The sequence below is a fragment of the Rhinoraja longicauda genome, chromosome 9, assembly GCF_053455715.1.
Source record: "Rhinoraja longicauda isolate Sanriku21f chromosome 9, sRhiLon1.1, whole genome shotgun sequence".
Taxonomy (NCBI): Eukaryota; Metazoa; Chordata; class Chondrichthyes; order Rajiformes; family Arhynchobatidae; genus Rhinoraja; species Rhinoraja longicauda.
Genome location: NC_135961.1, coordinates 30,920,265 through 30,943,482, shown reverse-complemented (window position 1 = coordinate 30,943,482; position 23,218 = coordinate 30,920,265). Strand labels below are relative to the sequence as shown.

At 39.8% G+C, this 23,218-nt stretch overlaps 1 protein-coding gene across 12 annotated transcripts in view; it reads right to left on the bottom strand.

The window, feature by feature from the left end:
* Nucleotides 1-23,218, bottom strand: part of LOC144596572 (CAP-Gly domain-containing linker protein 4) — a 180,831-nt gene that overhangs the window by 119,607 nt on the left and 38,006 nt on the right. For all 12 annotated transcript variants that reach the window (XR_013547632.1, XM_078405041.1, XM_078405049.1 and 9 more), the window contains 2 exons: nt 20,145-20,263; nt 6,004-6,240 (listed from right to left, as the gene is read on the bottom strand). Coding sequence is in view for 11 of the 12 variants with exons in the window: in XM_078405041.1 (XP_078261167.1) it covers nt 6,004-6,240; nt 20,145-20,263 (356 nt within the window). In the remaining variant the exon portion in view is untranslated. The remainder of the gene's footprint in view (nt 1-6,003; nt 6,241-20,144; nt 20,264-23,218) is intronic.

The following is a 23,218-nucleotide window of genomic DNA, read 5'->3' as shown; positions in this document are numbered from 1 at the left end:
GACAGACAGACAGATAGACAGATAGACAGATAGACAGATAGACAGATAGACAGATAGATAGATAGATAGATAGATAGATAGATAGATAGATAGATAGATAGATAGATAGATAGATAGATAGATAGATATTCAACTGTTCTGGAATGTTCAATGTTCAATCATCTTCTGGAATCCTTTGTGGATATGACAATAGAATAGGAAAAGAGTCACCAGCGAATGTAGTGTATTTAAATTTCAAGAACACAAACATACACAGGAGGTTGGTCCACACGATTAGATCACATGGAATCAGATATAATGGCCTGACATAGATTTAAAAAAATATTAATTAGCAGCCTGTGACTGGTGAAATAAGGCAAGGATCAGTACTTGATTGGACTGAAGGGATATTACTCTCCCAGTAATGGTGGTCTAGAACCACAGGACGCAGCCTCAGAATAAAGGGATGTACGTTCAGAATGGAGATGAGGAGAAATTTCTTTAGCGAGATCATGTTGAATGTGTGGAAAGGTCCTGACCCAAAACGTCAGCCATCCTTTTTCTCCAGAGATGCTGCCTTACCCACTGAGTTACTCCAGCACTTTGTGTCTATCTTCATTGCCACATATGGCTGTAGAGGCCAGGATATTGGGTGTTTTTAATGCAGAGATTGACAGATTGTTGAATAGTAAGTGTGTCAATGGTTATGGGTAAAGGCAGGAGAATGGGGTTGAGAGGGAAAGTTTGATCAGCCATGATTGAATGACGTAGTATGACTCGATGGCCGAATGCCTAATGCTGCTCCTACCTCATGGTATTTTCATACATCTGCTGGCAGTATTAAACAATTATTGTTATGGAGGAAGATATAACAAGTTGCCAAGAGCAGTAAAACAAAGAGCACAAAGTGCTGGAGTAACTCAGTAGGTCAGGCAGCATCCCTGAAGAACATGGATAGATTCAAATCGAGACCCTTCTTCAGACTGACTGTGTGTTGGGGAGGCAGATGAAAGGCAGATTGTAAATTACTGAGGCCCCTACATAGATCGGAGACATCCCACCAGCTTGCTATCCTTAAAATTATGCAGTTTCTAATCACTCTGGTTTCAGAATGTACAAGAACATACAAATGTACAAATACAAGAACATACACAAAGGAGCTCCAAAAATACAATGGCAAGAAATGTCGATATCAAGCTCAAGACTCAAAAAAAGATTCAAAGCCTAACAAGAGACCAGTTTTCCAAAAACAATGCTGCGTATTTACCACAATAGAAAACCAATATTGGACTTTATCCATGGTACTGTAAAGTTTATAAGTAGGATAAAGAACTAAATACCAAATATGTAACTTGTAATCATTTATTTATCTGTGCCATGACTACTGGACTGAGCATTGCCAAATTCACTCTATTGCAACATAGAACATAGAACAGTATAGCATTGGAACAGGCCCTTTGGCCCACAATGTCTGTGCTAAATATGATGTAAAGTTAAACTAATCACCTTTTGCCTGCATGTGATCCCTATTCCTCCATTCCATGCATATCCAAGTGCCTAATTATATGCCTCTTAAATGCCATTAACCACCATCTGCCTCAACCATCATCCTGGGCAGTGTGTTCCCGGCACCCACCACCCTCTATGTAAAAAAACACGTCACATATGTCTCCCAGGCCAACATCCCCAGCTTCTGTCTCTGATTATGCTCAATCTGCTGCAAGGAGCTCAGCAAAAAACTCGCCTGGCATCAGACGCCCAAAATAAGAAATAATAACATTTTGTTTCCATTTTAATTTCAATTTTTCATCCTCTGCAGTTTTTGGTTTTAAAACAAACCAACTTTTCTGAACTCCTTAACAACAAATGGAATTCCATGAAGGACAGACAAAATGTTTCAAGAATGTTCTATCTGAAAAAACAGATCTGAGTCCTTTCTGACTCAAGAGAGTCTCTGGCCAGTAACTGCCCGAAACAAAGGCGGAGCAGCCAGCAATGGCACAGAGCACCAAGTACCTGGCATTTCCATGACATGAGCACATTGAGACAGAAAGAACAAAACATCCCAAACAACCCACAGGTCAGTCCGCATCTGTGGAAAGAGAAACATTTAACGTTTCATATCCAGGACCTGCTGGTGTTTTTGAGTTTCAGTCTGAGCAACCCACACCTTTGACCCATCAGACGCCACCTGTAGCAGAAACTGAGGATACCACATTGGTCTCAGCAGTAATCACAGAAGTCACAGAATTAGTGAGGAATTAAGTTATCTTAGAACCTGGGAAGCAGCAAAAGGATTTAAAACCTAATTCTGTTATTATCATATCATATCATATATCTACAGCCGGAAACAGGCCTTTTCGGCCCTCCAAGTCCGTGCCGCCCAGTGATCCCCGTACATTAACACTATCCTACACCCACTAGGGACAATTTTTGCATTTACCCAGCCAATTAACCTACATACCTGTACGTCTTTGGAGTGTGGGAGGAAACCAAAATAAAGCTCCTGGTGGAAACACTGTCACTGGCCAATCACTCAATTTTACAACAATAATTTCAGGGGAAATCCCGAAAAAATATCACAAAATTAATGGCAAAATTTTTTTAAATGGTGCAACCTCGTTGGAGATACAGAAACATAATTTAAACGTGACCATAGTTGGGTTGAAATATTTCAGGATACTTAACTTTTGAAAGAAATAAGTAACACAGAGTGGCCTAAGAATTGGACTGGCAGTAGAGAGCAGCAATGAAATTTTAAAAAAATTAGAGATGAATGTAACAAGAATAATACGATAATCATAGGAATATTTAACCCCACAGGCAGTGACTGAATCGTAAAAATACGCAGAACAAATGGAAGAAAAACTGGTATTATGCAGTGGGATATGGCTAATCGATGATCAGGCAGTGATTTAGTTCAACTCAAATAAAGCAAACAATGAACACGAGGCATGAGATAGTGTTAATAGATACCAACAAATCCTAGAGTAACCCAGCGGGTCAGACGGTATCTCTGGAGAAAAGAAAGAGGTGACGTTTTGGGTCAAGACCTTTCTTCGGACTGAGAGTCAGGGGAAAGGGAAATGAGAAATATAGATGGTGATATAGAGAGATATAAAACAAATGAATGAGAGATAAGCAAAAAGTAATGATGAGCAAGGAAAGGTGGAGCCCACAATGGTGCATTGTTGGCTATGGGCTAGGTGATAACGAGTTATACAGACAATGAAATTCAACAGGACAACAGTGAAACTAGTATGACAACTAGAGTGGGGGAGGGACAGAGAGAGAGGGGATGCAAGAGTTACTTGAAGTTAGAAAAATCAATATTCATAACGATGGGTTGTAAGCTGCCCAAGCAATGTGCAATAGATAGGAAGCTATATTAAAAAAGTTATAACAATAAACAATTAAGGGCTAACATTGACATAGAATATAGAACGCTGTAACACAGGATCCATTCAAACCACAATATCTGTTCCGAACAATGCCATTTTAATCTCCTCTGTCTACAGGTGATCCACATCTCTCCATTCCCTACATATCATCATATCATATCATATATATACAGCCGGAAACAGGCCTTTTCGGCCCACCAAGTCCGTGCCGCCCAACGATCCCCGTACATTAACACTATCCTACACCCACTAGGGACAATTTTTTTTTTTTTTACATTTACCCAGCCAATTAACCTACATACCTGTATGTCTTTGGAGTGTGGGAGGAAACCGAAGATCTCGGAGAAAACCCACGCAGGTCACGGGGAGAACGTACAAACTCCTTACAGTGCAGCACCCGTAGTCAGGATCGAACCTGAGTCTCCGGCGCTGCATTCGCTGTAAAGCAGCAACTCTACCGCTGCGCTACCGTGCAGATGGTATCTGTGCACCCATCTAAAAGCCTCTTAAACGCTGCTATACTATCTACATATATCGCGACCCCTGGTAGCGTGTTCCAGGCACCCACCCTTCTCCATGTACAAAACATGCCCTGCACATCTCAATAGACAATAGACAATAGGTGCAGGAGTAGGCCATTCGGCCCTTCGAGCCAGCACCGGCATTCACCGTGATCATGGCTGATCATGCACAATCAGTACCCCGTTCCTGCCTTCTCCCCATATCCCTTGACTCCGGTATCATTAAGAGCTCTATCTAACTGTCTCTTGAAAGCATCCAGAGAATTGGCCTCCACTGCCTTCTGAGGCAGAGAATTCCACAGCTTCACAACTCTCTGAGTGAAAAAGTTTTTCCTCATCTCCGTTCTAAATGGCCTACCACTTATTCTTAAACTGTGGCCCCTGGTTTGGGACTCCCCCAACATCGGGAACATGACCAAAACTGCAAGAATACTTTAAATGCAGCCTAAGGGAAGTTTTATAAAATTACTTCATGACTTTCTGATTCTATGGCAAGCATACCATAGCCCTTATTTACCACGTAGTGTTGCCATCTTCAGGGAGCTGTGGACGTAGACATTGATCCCACTGGACATCAATAGTGTTACGGATATTGCGTTAACAGTATAATTTCCTCTTACATGAGACCTCCCAAAGTGCAGCACCTTACACTTGCATGATTAAACTACAGCTGCCATTTCTCCCTCAATATCTGCAAGTAAACAATTTATACATAGTTTTACAAGGCATACCAAAAGTAGAAATAAGGAAAGCAGTCCATCCATGGTTAACAAGAGAAGTTTGATCTTTAGATCAAGAAAAAAAGGCTTATAATGTTGGCAAAAAAGTAGGCCCAAAAATTGGGGACATTTTTAATATTTTGCAGAATGCCAAGGCATCGATAAAGAAATGGAAAATTAGAAAATGAAAGGAGCCTCACAGGAAATATAAAAACACACTATAAAAGCGACTACTCGTCCATGCCAGCCAATTTTACAACTGAGTTGGTCCCATTTTCCTGCATTGGTCCCTATCCCTCCAAACGCATCCTACCCACAAACCTGTCTGAGTACCTTTTAAACATCAATATTGCACCCATCATTATGTTGCATTTTTGTAAGTCAAATCTGGACAGATTACACAATAAATGGTAAGGCTCTAAAGGATGTAGTTGAACAGGGAGACCTAAGGATAAAGGTACACAGTTCCCTGAAAATGGTGGCACAGATAGGTGAGGTGGAAAAGGCATTTGGCAGGCTTGCCTTTGTTTAGTAAGAGTATCAAGTGTGGGTGTTGGGACATCCTGCTGCAGCTACCAGGACATTGGTGAGACCACATATGGTGTATTGTGTGCAGTTCCAGCCACAGGATTATAGGAAGAATGTCTTTCAGCTAAACATAATAAAGGCAGACCGATGATATATATGGTGAAGCACTTTAGCAGCATCTTCATCTTTGTTGATTATTCCATCCAGAGACCAACGCTGTTCTGACATATTGCCACATTGATTCAAGTTTAAAACATCTATATAACTATGAGCCAAATTCCAGAGTGATATCCTTCTCTTGTACTAAATGGAGCTTTCCGTCATTTTTAAAAAAAATCATTCAAACTGAATTTGAATTTTGAATGAATATTTTGAAAACTAAAATCAGGGAATGACAAACAATGATCCCGGGCACTGCAATATTGCCACAATAATAGTATGAGAGTTACTAGCTGCAATAAAAGATTTTGCTACAGGAGGATTTGTTTTGTCCACAATTTTTTATTTATCATTAGAATTTGGAAGTTATGGTAAACTCAAGACTTGCAATTTTAATTTTCGTTCTATATACATTTTGTAAAAAGGTATTTTAACAATATTGTCCATACTCATACCTGACTGATTTAATACTTTTATTTATGTACTGATATTACAGTAGTTATCATGACCACAGACAGACAAAGACTGACACACAAGATTAAAGTGATAAAGAACCCTCATAGATTGCACAGAAATGACAAATGTTATACAGAAGCACACAGAGAGCAACGAAAACTACTATATTTGCACATGTCACTAAAAGCACAAAGGGTCCTTGAAGGCATTAATCCATCCTCATGCTTATTCATTATTTACCTTTTGCCCTCCAATCATCACTCTCTCTCCCAGCTTCAGGCCCAGTGACATCAGCAGTGCCTTCCCAGAGATGTGATCATAGTTTGTCAGCGTCGACTTTGTTATGTCGCAGATCAGCGGTAACGCATCCAGAAGTGTCTGCTTTAATTCTTTGGCAATCGCTGCTGCTTCTGCCATATCCAGGGGCATGTCCAAAGGGTCAGGAACAATATCAGCTGGCGTCTGCCCTTTATCATTCTGTCCGAGAAGAGGAATAAAAGGGTTAATAATATGTAACTCATAAAATCAGGCAAATGTTTTCCTTTAAATATGAGGCACATATTGCAGATGCTGCAACCTGCATCAAAAAAAATGAAGAGCAGCTGCACAAACTCAGCAGGTCAGGCAGCATCTATGGACGAAAATGGGCAGTTAACGTTTCAGGTTGAGGCCCTTCATTTAGTATATCTAGACAGAAAGTTTTGAGCCAAAATGTTGACTGTCCATATCCCTCCGCAGATGGTGCCTGGCCCACTAAGTTTCTCCAGCTGCTTTCCCCTCAGATTTCTTTTGCTTACTTAATAAAATCACAAGCATTTTCACACTATTTTGAATAATAAACTGGTGTGCGGTCACAACTTTCAAAAAATATTCCATTAGGTGATGCTGTAAACACAGGTTTCGTGTCAAATCAGAAACAGACCAATAAGTAAAGCACAAAGTGCTACTGCAACACAGCTAGGGAGGGAATGGGCAAACAATGTTTGGGTCAGGATTCTTCCTCAGACCAAGGAAGGGTACCGACCCAAAACTCTGCCTGTCTATTTCCTCCCAGATGCTGCCTGACCTACTGAGTTCCTTTAGCACTTTGTGTTTTGTACAAGATTCCAGCATCTGCAGTCTCATGTCACACTAAAAAGTGAAAAATGGCTTGATAACCTGATGGGTCATAGTTGCTTTTAGGAGCTCCAAAGGAACATCTCATTACAATTTGCTTAATATGCCTGCACTTACAAAACTGACCTCGAGATAAAGTGATAATTTCAAGAATGTTTATTAAAATCAGCTACTCATAGCAAGGGTGCTCATCATGCAAAATATTCTGCCTATTTTGTATTATATCTTGTATTGCTGCTTGTATCTTTGCTCACAGAAGCACAGAATGGTTACAAGCAAGGGACCAATTCATCCTGCAGTGGCCATACAATCACTATGCAAGATCATCTTCCTGCACCTTAGAAATTATTTCCTGCAAGATCCCCCTTTGTATGTTGCATCTTTCACCTCAACAGTTCGAATGCTCAAATTTATCAGAAAACTTCAAGTCAGCATGATGACCAGAATTGAGTCATGCAAAAAATAATGGAATAAATGGAATAAAATGAAAGTAAACTAATGCTCCTCTCCAAATCAAATATTTGATTCATCTGATTCACAGATTCATCTGAAAAACAGCATTTTACACCTGATTAAGATCTCTAGATCTACAAGTAATAGGGAACTATCAGGAGCCATCGCTGGCACCATTCCAAGAACCCAAAATCCTAGAACTGCAAGTTGAGCCTTTAAACTATTAAAATGTGCTAAGGCACTTCACCGCATTAGGAGTCAACATTTAAGATGCTTAATCACATTAGAATGTCTAAAGAAAGTCACTGCGAGCCAAAATTAGAATTTAGAATTTGGGTAGCTGTGGATGATGGCTATCTGTATTGGGAAAGTGTGTTTGTATATTGTAAACATTAATAATAATAATCTTGGAGGGATAAACCTTATGAGAAACCTAAATCTTGTGAAAGAAAATCTTATTTTCTTCAGAAAAGTATTGATTTTGTAGTGAATATACCTATAGTTAGAATTTATTAATAAGGATGTTGTACAGAAAGCTGCTTTTGCACATTGATAACAAAAGTGTTCCATTGATCAACTTCAGAGTCAGATTTTCAAACTGACCTGAAAATACGGATACAAAATGTCTTAGTCTTAGTCTGACAAAAGGTGCAAGTGAATAAATTATATTTTAAATAAGGAATATCAGCATCAAATTACACCAGATCACAGATAATAGATTAAATGCAAAATTCTCCTTGCTCAACACCAAGAAAGGTGGTTTGAACCAATCATGTCATCAAAAAAGTATGACATTTTTTTGTTCCCCATTGAAGTTTCCTTTTTGCACTCCTAGCAGGGTGCAAATTGATGTTATCCTGTGCGAAATTGTGCTATTATTTTCCAATTCATTTTATATTTGACCTTGCCGATAGGAGACTTCTGGAACATTTTCATTAGAATGCAGAATCAAATCTCAGATGTGACCGGATAGTGCACATTGGGAGGGAATCCTTCTTCAACAATTGTGTAGAATGGGCAACAACATTTTTTCATAGTTGTTAAATAAGCGTCATTTTTTTTAATTTCCCATTTTACACAAGACTGCAATAACAAAACCAATTAATATTTTACTGTATTTTTGAATATATATTCACTATTTGTTTTTCAGCATGCAGAATGAAAATTATGTCTACATTTTACCAATCACAATATTTATATGTGTACCAAAATAAACGTAAAGTATGGTAAATTTGACCCATTCAACAGATTGTTTTCTGTTCCTTTTTAAATTGCAAACCCCAGTGGGACGTAGTTTAGAAATTAATATAAACACTTAACTATACTGAGCTTACAATAAGCACTTCTTCAGGTTATGGTTATGGGATAAGAGATAATTAGAAGATTGCATGTTTCTTGAAGCACGAGCTATACAACCATTATTTTAGCTTATTATAATTGGAGTATCATTTGAATACAAAAAAAGGAAACCTGCATAAGAATCCAGAATTATTTTTAGTCTTCAACTGCAAAAGTATTAATCAAACCTTTCTGTTATGATTTACAGCATTCTCTTAAGCATTGATACATCACTTTGGCTCAATTATTCAAACATCATTGTACTTCCTACTTTCATATCTATTGCTGTAACATTATAATCTACTTTCCAGTTGTTCAGAAATTCAGTTGATTTGGCATCAGGCTCAATGGGTGCCGATTTCTATACTCCATCTAATACAAAAAGTCCCCATTCTCTTGAAACTTACCAGATTCACTGGAAATTTTATTACACTGCTGCATTGTGTAAAATCAAAAGAGTGAATTCAAAGTGCATTGAGATATTAACTGCAATATCAATATTGCAGAAAATCAGCCAGTACAACACCAGCAAAGGAGTAAGTAAGCATGTCAGATTAGTGGTAATTCCATTAATGTATAAAATTTGACAATCATGAAATTAAGTTACTTTGTATTTGCATTTGAAGGTGTAATTTAACTGAAACAAACAGGTCGATGGAGCAATGCAGTCGTCCTTTAAATCTTCAAGAAGGTGTAGTAAAAGGAACAGAATAGGTAGGAAAGTAATGTTGTTCAACAGTAATTCTAGACAATGTTCCAACTTTATTTCTTCTACCATATGACAGTTAAAAAAGCTGTTCTTTTGGAAGAATTATGCTATTTTGTAAATGTTGGGCAGCGGATTTTAAATATAGAAAAAAATAGCTGAAGTGTTAGAAAAATAAAATAGGCTGCAAATACTCAGCAGGTCTGTAGTATTCATCCAGAGTAAAACACAGTTAATGTTGCAGGGAAATGGCTAGATTATGCAAAGTCCAACCATTTTCCACGCTCTGTTCACGTTCCGTATAACCCAGAATTAACAAGGCTCTGATTTGTATGGCTGGTACTTCTGGGTGAAAACCACCCAAGTGCCGCATAATGAGGCTTTGAGGTGTATGGGCCTCAAACCACGCAATTCGGTGAACTGCCCTGCAAATGGAACCCTTGATGGATGCCAAATCTCACCCCCAGTGTACTGGCTATGAGACCTGTTGGTCTCTCAATGCTTTTAAAGCGGTCATCTCCGTGTATAGTCGCAGGTGATGGGCAAGGTCCTCAATGAGTATTTCTTCTCTGTTTTTACGGTGGAAGAAGACATGAAGATTGGGGAAGTTGCAACAGTTAATGGAGATGTCTTGAGACAGTCCGTATTACGGCCAAGGAAGTGCTGGACGTTATTAGGCGTATGATGTTAAATAAATCTCCTGGGCCTGATCAGAAATATCAGAGGGCATTGCGGGAAGCTGGGGAAGAAATTGCAGGTGCCCTGGCTGAGATATATGAATTATCATTAGACAAGAGTCAGGTGCCGGAAGTGTGGAGGGTGGCTGTGGTTGTGCCTTTTCAGGGCAGCTTCCCAAGATCAGATATGATCTTATTGAATGGTAGAGTGGAGTCAAAGGATCGAGTGGCCTCTTGCTCCTAATATATGGTGGCTCTAGGGTAGATAAGAGTTAGAGTTGTCACTCTTATTCAGATGATGGTGCTGAATGTCAGACTAATGGAGCTGGCAACATTGATAACTACGATTCTAGATGCAAATGTTCTTGATTGGCTGATGAAGAAGACTTGAAGAAAATATAAATAGAAATCTGAATAGTTTTCTTTATTTTCATTGCTAAAGCTCCTTACTGCAAACCATCATATTTTGATACCGTTAGTTTTAGTTTAGTTTATTGTCACGTGTACCGAGGTACAGTGAAAAGCTTTTGTTGTGTGCTAACCAGTCAGCTGAAAAACCAATACATAATTACAATTGAACCATCTGCAGCATACTGATACATGATACTGTCGGAGTAGAGATTTAAAAGAGTGGAGCGACTGTAATGAGTGATTACAGATCCACTTCTGTGACTAGCACATAAAGAGTCACCTGGGTTGGGCACCATCAATCCCACTTAATGATTCCTTTGAGTTCAGAAGGATCCCTGACCCGAATGGTTAACTGGTTTCTCTTTCCGCTGATGCTGCCAGACTGGCCAAGTTCTTCCAGCATTTCTGTTTTAGCATTAGGTTACAGAATCTGCAATTTTATTGGTTTTCCATCATTTTTATTATGGTATTGCTTTTCCCTGGATCATCATCAGCTAGAGCCTAATCTCATAATCATACTATCAATCCCTTTTCTATTCTTCCCAAATTGATGTCACTGCCCTAAGTAACACTTCTGTGGGTAACACTTTGCACATCAAGTCTTAATTTGTCAGTGTGTTAGGGATTGCTTGCAGCAATAATGCTATAAAATTTAAGCATTAATTAATGTCTGCTAACTGTGCAGCTTTTTCATTTCTATTAATGCATTGTGAGCAGAGTGTATCAATATTTTCATCATACCAAAATTAATTGCATAAACAGCAAATTCATAATCAAGCATTTGTAAATCAATGAATTGTTGTACCTGCTGAGAATCTTAGCTGCATTGAAAAGAGTATCATAGGATTCTTCCTGCTTCAGTTACAAATAAAAATAGATGATTAATGCCCAACTGTTTCATTTCTAGCTGGGTTGCAATGTGTTTGTAATATATCTAATGCATTCCCCAGTTTCTCATTTGAGGGCTTTATGGCATGCTGCAATACTCTCTCCTTCTGACCAATGAGACAAAGAACATCTTAACTATTGTATGTTTGGGTATATCTGTCAAAACCAGTTTGACATAGGGTGTAAATGTTATTCCTCTGTTGTCTCCAATCTTGAGACAGGTTATTTGTCTCAAAATCCAATTGCTCAGACATCTTTATAAGCTCCATTGTGCACTTTCACTGAAATAGCTAAAGCTCGCCATTTCATGAAACACATCCATTTGTTCCAGGCACAGACTAAATTTCATAGTCTCATCAACCAGCACTTCTGGCACCAAGTTTCAGGAGCTCTCTCTAAAATTTGGAAAACAGCCAGTAATTAAAATTAATAGAAAAAATTAAACAGAAGTTACAGAGAGAGGAGCTGCATTTCTGTACTTTATGCCTACACAACAGAATTAAATCTACATCTGCCTGGGTCTACACATGGAGATTAGTTGATCCCTTCCTATAACTCTTTGAGGAGTTCTCTCTAAACTTAAACCACAGATGTTACAGGAATCATATTCAATAACCCACACTTAGCAGGGAAATGCCATCAATTCCTCACCAAACTCCTTATTTTCAGCATTAATACCATTATGTTTTATGTAGCAAATGCAGAAAAGTAAAACCTAATGTCTATGCTCTTTTTGACCAGTTTTGACGCATCAACATTTTTCCTACAAACAATGGAATACCACAAAATCTGGACCAATGGATTTTTCAACAGAGCAAGTTGTCAAAATGTTGAGCTGATCCAGATACTCACTATGCCTGTCCATAGTACTAGGCGAATCATCTCACGCACACCACATAAATGCCAATTTCAGTGCCGTGTGGATGGTCATACAGCAATGAGGCATAAAAGCAGGTCCTTCGGCCCAACTCAACCATGCCCATCAAGTTGCCTAACCAAGCTAGTTCCACTTGCTTGCACCTGACCGATCTTATCCATGAATCTGTCCAAGCATCTTTTAAATGTTGTAATGAAACCTGCCTCCACCACTTACATTCCATATACGCACCACCCTCTGTGTGAAAATGGTGCCCGTCAGGTCCCTTTTAAATCTTTCCCCTCTCATCTTAAACCTTAGGCTTATAATTTTAGATTCTCCTGTCCTTGGGGAAAAGATTGTGGCTATTCAGGTTATCTATGCCCCTTGTGATTTTACATTTTTCATTCTGGTTACCCCTCAGCCTGCTATGCTCCAGGGAAAAAAAATCTAGCTTATTCAGCCTGTCCTTATAACTCAGACCCTCTAGTCCTGGTAACATCCTTGTAAATCCTTTTTGCATTTTTTCCAGTTTAATTACATCCTTCCTATAAGTGACCAGAACTGTACAAAGTACACTTAATATGGCCTTCCTGTCATGTACAGCTGTAACATAACATCCAAACTCCTGTATTCAATACCTCGACCAACAAAGGAAAGCGTGCCTCCTTTACCACCCTGGTCTACCTGTGTCACCACTTTCAAGAGAAGTTGAGAAAAGGTATTTCTTCACAAATGGATTCCCCCAAGTTTGAATGGCTGAAAATTCTGAAATGTTCTGCAAACCTCAATAATAGAAAGAAAGACAAAGGTTCACAGGGATAAATAAAAGCAAGCAAATAACACAAGAATGCACCAGTGTCTCTGATGAATATATTTCCTGCTCTGAGATAAATCCTGAGAACAACGAATCTACCTCTCTCCAAAGCTTCTGGGTATTTTATCTGGATAACCAACTCCCAAAGAAGGATAAACCATCAGAGGGTGGTGGCTGTATGGAATGGGCTTCCGGTGGAAGTGGTGGAGGCTGGCTTGATTTTATTATTTAAGAGTAAATTGGATAGGTATATGGATAGGAGAGGATTAGAGGGTTATGGTCTGAGTGCAGGTAGATGAGACTAGGTCAGGGAGAATGGTCGGCGTGGACTGGTAAGGCCGGACAGGCCTGTTTCCATGCTGTAGTTGTTATATGTTATATGTTATCTTTGAACTGCTGAGTTTCTCCATGTCTACTGATATACTAGAAAATCTGATTTCCCTGATTCATTTGTGTTGCAGCTATCCCAGTAATCATGGACCACAATGAACCCATAGTAGCTTTATCTTCTCTTTACGGACTGTACGAAATAATGAAGCTGGTCTGCTGATTTTTCATTCTTCCAATCAATGAAAAAAGTATTCCACGCAGGCAGATTACCACATTCATTTACTACCAGCCAAAAGCAAAGATCCTCTTCACTCATTCCACATGCTTTACACCATGCTGCAAACAAAAATCAGTCCCGTGCAATTTTACTGAAATATGGCTCAAGAAATGGAATTAAACCAAAAAAAAAAAGGTTATTTTCCATTATTGTGATAAAAATACCTCTTCATATAGTGTAGCATGCACCGTTGAAATAGAAAACAGTTAAGTACATTGCAAGGGAGTAAAAAACTGAAATCCAGCAGTGCACATTGATACCATGGAATTATCTGCTATTCGACGTAGCTTACTGCTGACCTCTTGTGACTAACATCTTATATTACACTTTAATACTTTAGAATCAGACCAGAAAATGGCAAATAGAGCAAATAAAAGGCTGTAAGTCTGTTTGCACACAGTATTCATAAAAATAACTAATAGAACTAACAGAAATAAATGGCCATTACAAAGATATGAACAAAAGGTAGGGGTGAAAGCAAGATGCATAGGTTTAAGGTGAGAGGGGCACTCACTGCCAGAGAAGGTGGCTTGATCAGATCCAATCATTATGTTTAAGGGACACTAGGACAAACACTTAAATAGGCAAGGAATAGAAGGATACAGACGTAGTGCAGGCAAATGGGCAAAAAGGTCAGCATAGACATGATGGGCTGCATGACTCGATGTCTACAACTGAATATTCTGAGATACCTGACATTTCAGAAGGATAAGTAGGAAGGAAAAGGAAGTAGAGAATGTCTGTTAAAGATATAGAATCAGTTTGGGTGGAGAAAAGTAGCAACCTGGAAAAAGCGTGCTGGTGTTGTAATCTACGACCTCCTAACACTAGCAACACCATAGGGCTAATTTTAGATAATGAAACATTTGACAATTTCATAAAAGATTCAACAATAATCACCTTTAATCTTCACACAGATTGGACAAGTCAAATTGGCAAAAGTAGTCTTGAGGCTGAGTTCATTGAGCATGTTCAGGGCAATATCTTACATTGCATAAGTTCTGGACCAACCAGAGAACAGGCCATTTTAATTGGGGTTATGTGTAATGAGGAAGGAATAATGAACGATCTCATGGTGAGCAGAGTGATCTAGGAGTGCAGGTATATAGTTCCCTGAAAGTTACGTGGTTGATAAGGTGGTAAAGAAGGCTTCTGGTACATTTGCCTTCATCAGTCAGGGTATTGAGGCAAGAAGTTGGGATGTTATGTTACAGTTGTACAACATGTTTGTAAGGCTGCATTTGGAGCATTGTGTTCAGTTTTAGTCACCCTTCTGTAACACCCTTCTGTTAAGCTGGAAAGAATGCAGAGAAGTTTTCTGAAGATGCTGCCAGGACTTGAGGTAATGGGTAGAGGGTGAACAAACTAGGAATTTATTCATTGGAGCACAGTTGGCTTAGGGTGATCCTATAGAGTTGTATAAAATCATGAAGGGGAATAGATAGGGTGAATGCACAGAATCGTTTACCTTGAGTAGGAATACACAGAGGGTGGCAGGCATATGGAACCAGCCGTCAGAGAAAGTAATGGAGGCAGGTACTATAACGACATTTAAGACATTTGGAAAGGTACGTGGGTAAGAACAGTATAAAGGGATATGGCCAAATGTAGGAAAGTGGGACTAGAGTAGATGGGCATCTTGGATAGGATGGGTACGTGAGTAGGAAGGGTTTAGAGATGGGCCATATGCAGGCAAATGGGAATTCTTGGTCAGCATGAGAAGGCCCTGCTTCTGTTGTATGACACTAAGGGGCATACTATGTTGTAAAGATCAATAAGCAGAAAGAAATGACAAGGCAAAAGAAAAATCAATTGTGAAAGTAAATTACCAAGACACATAAAAACAGACAACAAGGACTTCTACGTGTACATAAAATAGGAGGGAGTTTTTGTAGTACTTGTGGTAGGAGACTGAGGAATTAATAAGAATGAGAAATAGGAAAATGCAGTGACTGACAAAGAACTTGTGCCTATGCCTTCTTCTTCACACTGTCCACCTGAGTCACCTCTTTTAAGAAACCAAGCACTTGCAATCCTAGATCTCTCTGTTCTGCAACACGCTGCAGAGCTCTACCATTTACTGCCTTGGTTTGTCAGATTTAAGACACTTGTCAGAGTTAAATTCCATTTCCCATTCCTTGGCCCATCCTCACAATGTTCTGGATCGTGTTCCCCTGCAAGTCATACAGCATCCTGATTTGGAAATAAATCTTGGTTTCTTCATTGTCAATTGTGTCTAAATCCAGAAACACTCTGCTCCACAGTAACATACGGGAACAGAAGATCTGCAGCACTACATGCCAATGGCTCATCATCATCTTATCGAGAACAATTAAGCATGAGCATTAAATGCTACCTTTGCTAATGACACCAGACCTACAACAATTGATAAATTAAACAAGCAGCATATTCAGAAAAACATAATACAGTTCTACAATGCCAACATGAATTTTTGAAAGAGAAATTAAATTACAAATTTATAAGAGTTCTTTCAAGATGTAGCAAGCAGGATGGATAAAGGGAAACCAGAACATGTACTATATTTGGAATTTCAAAAGGCACTCGATGAGGTGCCATATAAATGTTAGCGCATAAGAACTCAAGGCATTTGGGGGTTTCACATGTAGAATGGAGAGAGGATTGGTTAATTAACAAATAAGTCAATATAAACAGATCATTTTTGGCTTTGCTGACTACATAGAATGGCATTGTTGAATCAATCCAGGGACCTCAACTAATTAAAATCTGTTAATGACAAAGATGAAGGACAAAGTTAGGTGGGAAAACAAATTGTGAAGAGGACACAGAGCTTGCAAAGGTATATAAATAGATAGATAAATTGTCAATGCACAAACATCTGTCAGATGGAGCATTATGCAAGAAAATGCAAGGTTATTTATATTCCTCGACAGAAGAAAAACATATTATGTGTGAGGACTACAGAATGTCGATGTAGAGAGATGTTGTAAACCTTACACAGTACCCCAGTTGTCATATCACTAATATTCTGTTCAATATTCTTGTAGCAAGGTCTCCCTTTCATATTCTATTCCTTGCAATATAAAAACTGGTATTGTAATTTTCTTTGTATTTGTTTGCTGTATCTGCAAATTAGCTTTCTGTGTTTCAGAGAAGATTTGGTCCTTGCTTTTAAGTAGGGATAAACTTACATTGGAGGCAATTTAGAATGATCACTAGGATGGACGACAAAATTAGTAGATTGATGCTGTATGCATGGGAGTTTAGAAAACTGAGAAGAAAATACAAAATACCAAGAGGCCTTATGAAGGATTTTGCAAGGATATTTCTCTCTGTGGGAATTGTGAACCGACACAGAGTTTGAGAAAGAGCTGCTCATTTAAAATTTATTTTCTGAGCATTGTGAATCCTTCAAATTCACAAACCAAGGCAAGTGCCGAAACAGAATTACTGAATATATTCACGGCCAAGATAAAGATTTTTGGTCCACAATGAATCGAGGAATATAGGAAACAGACAGGAAGTTGGAGCTGAATTGCTAGATCAAATTAGCTCTAATTTTAATGAATGGGTGGAGCCGGCTTAAGGAGCCATATCACCTTGGAAAAGTAGGAAGAAGGTCACATTGGTCCACAATGGAACATATCAAAAGGACGGGGAGGAATTCATGGTGATGGAGTATCAGCAAATGGAAGCCAAATTAAGAACCAGAATATCAGACATGTAATATTCCAGAGAAGCTGCCTGACCCTCTGTTACTCCAGTGAGGGAGGGAGAAGAACAATGGAGGTCCCAGTGTGGGGGGGCCGCCGTGAGGGAGGTGATGGGGGAGAACAATGGACAATGGGGGGAGTACAAAGGACAATGGGGACCCAGCGTGGAGGAACCGCTAGGGGGGGGGGGAGAGAACAAAAGGAGGAGCCGACGTGCTTTGTAACTTTGTCAGCGCCACATTTGTATACATCGGGTATGCAAGCAAAGAATTTCACTGTGCCTTGTCACACGTGACAATAAAGTATTCCATTCCATTCCATGCTACTTTGTGCCTTTTTTTGTAAACCGGCAACTGCAGTTCCGTATTTCTACACAGAAGTATTACTGTTGGATTTCAGCAGGCACAACAAAGCATAAAATAAATAGTTCAAGAGAATTAACATGTGGCTAAATATTGGCATAGAAAACAGTGGTTCCTTTCCAGAGGACATCAGTACTCCCAAAGTATGGAGCTGTTTAAACAAAATGCACACACTTAGCCAAATGGTTCTGCATGGACAAGTTCGTCGAAAGGTCTTTTTCCGTGGTGTATGGCTCCGTGGCTATGATTTCCCCTTAATATTTAAGCAGAAAGAGTAGGGTTTATAAAGGGAGGATCTATAAATAATAAACAAGTCTAAATACAAGCAAAATAGTATCAGCTAATTCTGAGTCCTGTAAATCTGCCAATGACATCATTCTATCATCACAAAAGCCAGATAGATTTATATATTAATGCTCAAAAGATCTCAGGTAACAAATAATATATTTTCAAATTATTTTCATACAATCAATGCTATATTTACTCCAGTGATTTCCCTAAACATCAAGCGGTGTTGAATGAGTGGGATATCAATGGAGCCTCATTAGAATTGCAGTCAAGGTGAATCAATGAGAAAAGTTTCCATTGGCAAGAGCAATACCTCAAAATAGAATTCTAAGAATGGAAGGAGAGCATTTGGCCCCTCAAGCCTCTTTGCAATTCAGGCCAGTTTGTCTAATATTCCCATTTGTTTCCAAACCATTTACTATTTTTCCTTCAAATATTTCTTCAATTTTCTTCTGACAGCCGTAAACATTGCACAACGGTTATTTTTTTAAATTTTCCTTTATTCAGCTAATTTATTAGCTATAAATTCTGGAACATTAATTTTGCATGATCATTTTATACATCTGTAAAGAAAATATAAGAATCAGAAAGATTAAAGGAAGAAAATAAGGAATCTTTGAGTCATAGAATCATATTACTTTTTTAAATAATAGATTATGAATTGATAGACAATAGACAATAGACAATAGACAATAGGTGCAGGAGTAGGCCATTCAGCCCTTCGAGCCAGCACCGCCATTCAATGCGATCATGGCTGATCACTATCAATCAGTACCCCGTTCCTGCCTTCTCCCCATACCCCCTCACTCCGCTATCCTTAAGAGCTCTATCCAGCTCTCTCTTGAAAGCATCCAACGAACTGGCCTCCACTGCCTTCTGAGGCAGAGAATTCCACACCTTCACCACCCTCTGACTGAAAAAGTTCTTCCTCATCTCCGTTCTAAATGGCCTACCCCTTATTCTCAAACTGTGGCCCCTTGTTCTGGATGCAATGTATTTTTCCCTCTTTTCCATCATATATAAACTTGCCTCTCAAATGTGTTAAATTTCCATTCATAGTAATAATGCAATTAATGATTGATTTAATAATGATCGAAGAAAGATGTTCATGAAAGCAATCAAGTGTATGCCAGAAAAATAAAAATATTTCACCCTTGCCATAACTTACATAACTGCTCCAACAGGTCAAAACGTGACATTAACAGATTACTTTCCTGTCCACATTCTTCCCTTATCACCAGCTGACAATTTTACAAGCATTAACACTTCCCTCATCCTTATCTGAAACACCTTGGTTTAGATATGAAAAGGCTGATATAATGGTTCTATGTTCAATGGTACTTTATTGTCACATGTACTGAGGGTACATTGAAATTCATTTTTGCATACAGTTCAGTACAAGTATTACTATACATAAGCATATCTTAGATACAGTATAAGTGTACAGAAATAGTACACTGAGACAATATATGAGTCGTCCGATTTGGCGTCATTTTCAAGTCCTAGTTGTAGTAAGTGTTGAGTTTCTTAAGCTGACCCAAGGTCCTGGAGGCGTCAGCCTGGCCAAGTGTACCCGTTGGTGGCCTCCACTGCTGCTCCATCACTCCATGCAGCTGCAGGTGGCATCCAGTCCATGTGCTCGGCTTCTTGGAGCGGCGCCAATTCCAGCCAAGTTCCAGGCTGCTGCAGTGCCTCCAGCGGCCCTCTTCACCATCAAGGTGCACTGTACTGCCTTGCACAGCTGGTCCGCTTAATGACCCAATTCCGTTCCAATCTGTTCCAATTCCGACTCCCTCGTCTCCGGTCCTCGTGGTAAGCAGGGATCGGCCTCGGCGGATTCCCTCTTCGGGCAGATTTCCAGTTCCGAGGCGGGTGAGCCAGACCTGATGTCAGGGTATGGCTGCAGCTCGCCAACATCCATCTGCCGTGCCACTCATCAGGATCCTTCTGCCACGCCACTCGCACAATGCACAACAGTTGATTCTGTTGCCTTTCACATCCCTATTCAATTCTTTATGCTCCTCTAATGTACTTCATAAAAGACTAATCCGGAAGAAGGCAAATTATTTTCTCAAAACATTCAAAAATCTAAACTTTTATTTTTAGAAATTAACTTGGGTCATTGTTGCTGTGTCTAGAGAGTTTATTTTAAAACACTATAATTTCTTACCCTAAATACAGGATTGGCTCCATGTTCCAATAGACATTTCACAGCTGACAAGCAAAGGTTTGATGCTGCAATGTGCAAAGATGTTCCAAAGTTGAAGTCACTGCAGGTGGCATCTATCTCTGTCAATAATAGGTACAAGAGAAATTCACACATATTGTTTCAATCAAATAAAATCATTGGATAATTTCAGATTTATTATCATAATTAAGAAAAAGAGAAGTTTTTACCACTCTGTATCTTTGGTCAGAGATCACCATACCTTAAATTAATAACAAAATAACACCACATAATACTTTTTATCCCTCAACACCCGTTATTTAGTGGTTTGAGATTCCTAACTTTATTATAAAATTCATGATGGATGATTCACTGCAAGTGCTTTTTTATGATTGGATTAATTCCAATCATAATGAATATTTTGCATCATTTTTGCAAAAGACTAAAAGCTCTGAACACCCATAAGGAAACTAACTACTTTGGAGACACCTAAATTAGTTGGGGATAGATCAAATGAGATATGGCAGTCCATACTGATGCACAAGGAGTATACGTATTAAAAACACTTCCCACCAACTGGGCAATGGTAGAGCCACTGCCTTACAGCGCTAGAGACCCGGGTTCAATCCTGACTACGGGTGCTGTCTCTATGGGGTTTGTACTTTCTCCCTGTGACGTACATGGGTTTTCTCCGATATCTTCGTTTTCCTCCCACACTCCAAAGACCTACAGGTTTGCAGGTTAATTGGCTTGGTATAAATCTAAAATTATCCCTAGTGTGTAGCGTACTGTTAATGTGCGGAGATCGCTGGTCGGTACGGAATTGGTGGGCTGAAGGGCCAGTTTCCTCGCTATATCTCTAAAACTAAAAACTAAACATAGGCTGCAGAAATTATTCAAAACACAATGCTGCCAGCCATTGTCAGTCTTGCTACCTCTTAACAGTGATAGGCTAATTCAATCCCCTTTAGCAGCAGCAAACAAACAGAGGACAACCCACAGCTTGATACTACAGTTATAGTTTAGTTTATTGTCACGTGTCCCAAGGTACAGTAAAAAACTTTTTTTGCGTGCTATCCAGTCAGCAGAAAGACAATACATGATTACAATTGGTCCATTTGCAGTGTATAGATACATTATACGGGAATAACGTTCAGTGCAAGGTAAACCCAGCAAAGTCTGATCAAGGATAGTCCGAGGGTCACCAAAGATGTAGATAGTAATTCAGCACTGCTCTCTGGTTGTGGTAGGATGATTATGTTGCCTGATATCAGCTGGGAAGAAATTGTCCCTGAATCTGATGTACGTTTTCACACTTCTCAACATTTGCCTGCTGGGAGAGGGCAGGAGGGAATGGCCAGGGTGTGACTCGTCCTTGATTATGCTGCTGGCCTTGCCAAGGGCAGCGTGAGGTATAAATGGTGTCAATAGAAGGGAGGTTTGTGTGATGGTCTGGGCTGCATCCACAATGCTGCAATTTCTTGCGGTCTTGGATGGGGATGTCCCCAAACGAAACTGCGATGCATCCTGATAAAATACTTTCTATGGTGCATCTTTAGAGGTTGGTGAGAGTTGTAGGGGACACACCAAACTTCCTAAGCCTTCTAAGGAAGTAGAGGCATTTGTGTGCTTTCTTGGTTGTTGCTTCAATATGGGTGGTCAAGGAGAGGTTGTTGGTGATATTGACTCTTAGGAATTTGAAGTTCTCAACCATCTCTACTTCAGCACCGTCAATGCAAACTGGGGTATGTGTTTGGGTATGTGTATGGGTATGTATGTGTTTGCTTCCTGATGTCAATCACTATCTCCTCTGTCTTGACGACATTGAGAGAAAGGTTGTTTACGAAAGAACTGCAGATGCTGGTTTAAATCGAAGGAGGACACAAAATGCGGAGGAACTCAGCAGGACAGGCAGCATCTCTGGAGAGAAGGAATGGGTGACGTTTCGGGTCGAGACCCTTCTTCAGACTGATGTCAGGGGAATTGGCCAGCACAGCCATTCAATGTGATCATGGCCGGTCATTCTCAATCAGTACCCCGTTCCTGCCTTCTCCCCATACCCCCTGACTCCGCTATCCTTAAGAGCTCTATCTAGCTCTCTCTGAATGCATTCAGAGAATTGGCCTCCACTGCCTTCTGAGGCAGAGAATTCCACAGATTCACAACTCTCTGACTGAAAAGGTTTTTCCTCATCTCCGTTCTAAATGGCCTACCCCTTATTCTTAAACTGGGGCCCCTTGTTCTGGACTCCCCCACCATTGGGAACATGTTTCCTGCCTCTAACATGTCCAACCCCTTAATAATCTTATACGTTTCGATAAGATCCCCTCTCATCCTTCTAAATTCCAGTGTATACAAGCCTAGCCGCTCCAGTCTTTCAACATATGACAGTCCCGCCATTCCGGGAATTAACCTAGTAAACCTACGCTGCACGCCCTCAATAGCAAGAATATCCTTCCTCAAATTTGGAGACCAAAACTGAACACAGTACTCCAGGTGCGGTCTCACTAGGGCCCTGTACAACTGCAGAAGGACCTCTTTGCTCCTATACTCAACTCCTCTTGTTATGAAGGCCAACATTCCATTGGCTTTCTTCACTGCCTGCAGTACCTGCATGCTTCCTTTCAGTGACTGATGCACTAGGACACCCAGATCTCGTTGTACGTCCCCTTTTCCGAACTTGACACCATTCAGGTAATACTCTGCCTTCCTATTCATACCACCAAAGTGGATAACCTCACACTTGCCCACATTAAACTGCATCTGCCATGCATCCGCCCACTCACACAACCTGTCCTAGTCACCCTGCAACCTCATTGCATCTTCCTCACAGTTCACACAACCACCCAGCCTTGTATCATCTGCAAATTTGCTAATGGTACTTTTAATCCCTTCATCCAAGTCATTAATGTATATTGTAAACTGCGGTGGTCCCAGCACCGAGTCTTGCGGTACCTCACTAGTCACTGCCTGCCATTCTGAAAGGGACCCATTTATCCCCACTCTTTGCTTTCTGTCTGTCAACCAATTTTCTATCCATGTCAGTACTCTACCTCCAATACCATGTGCTCTAATTT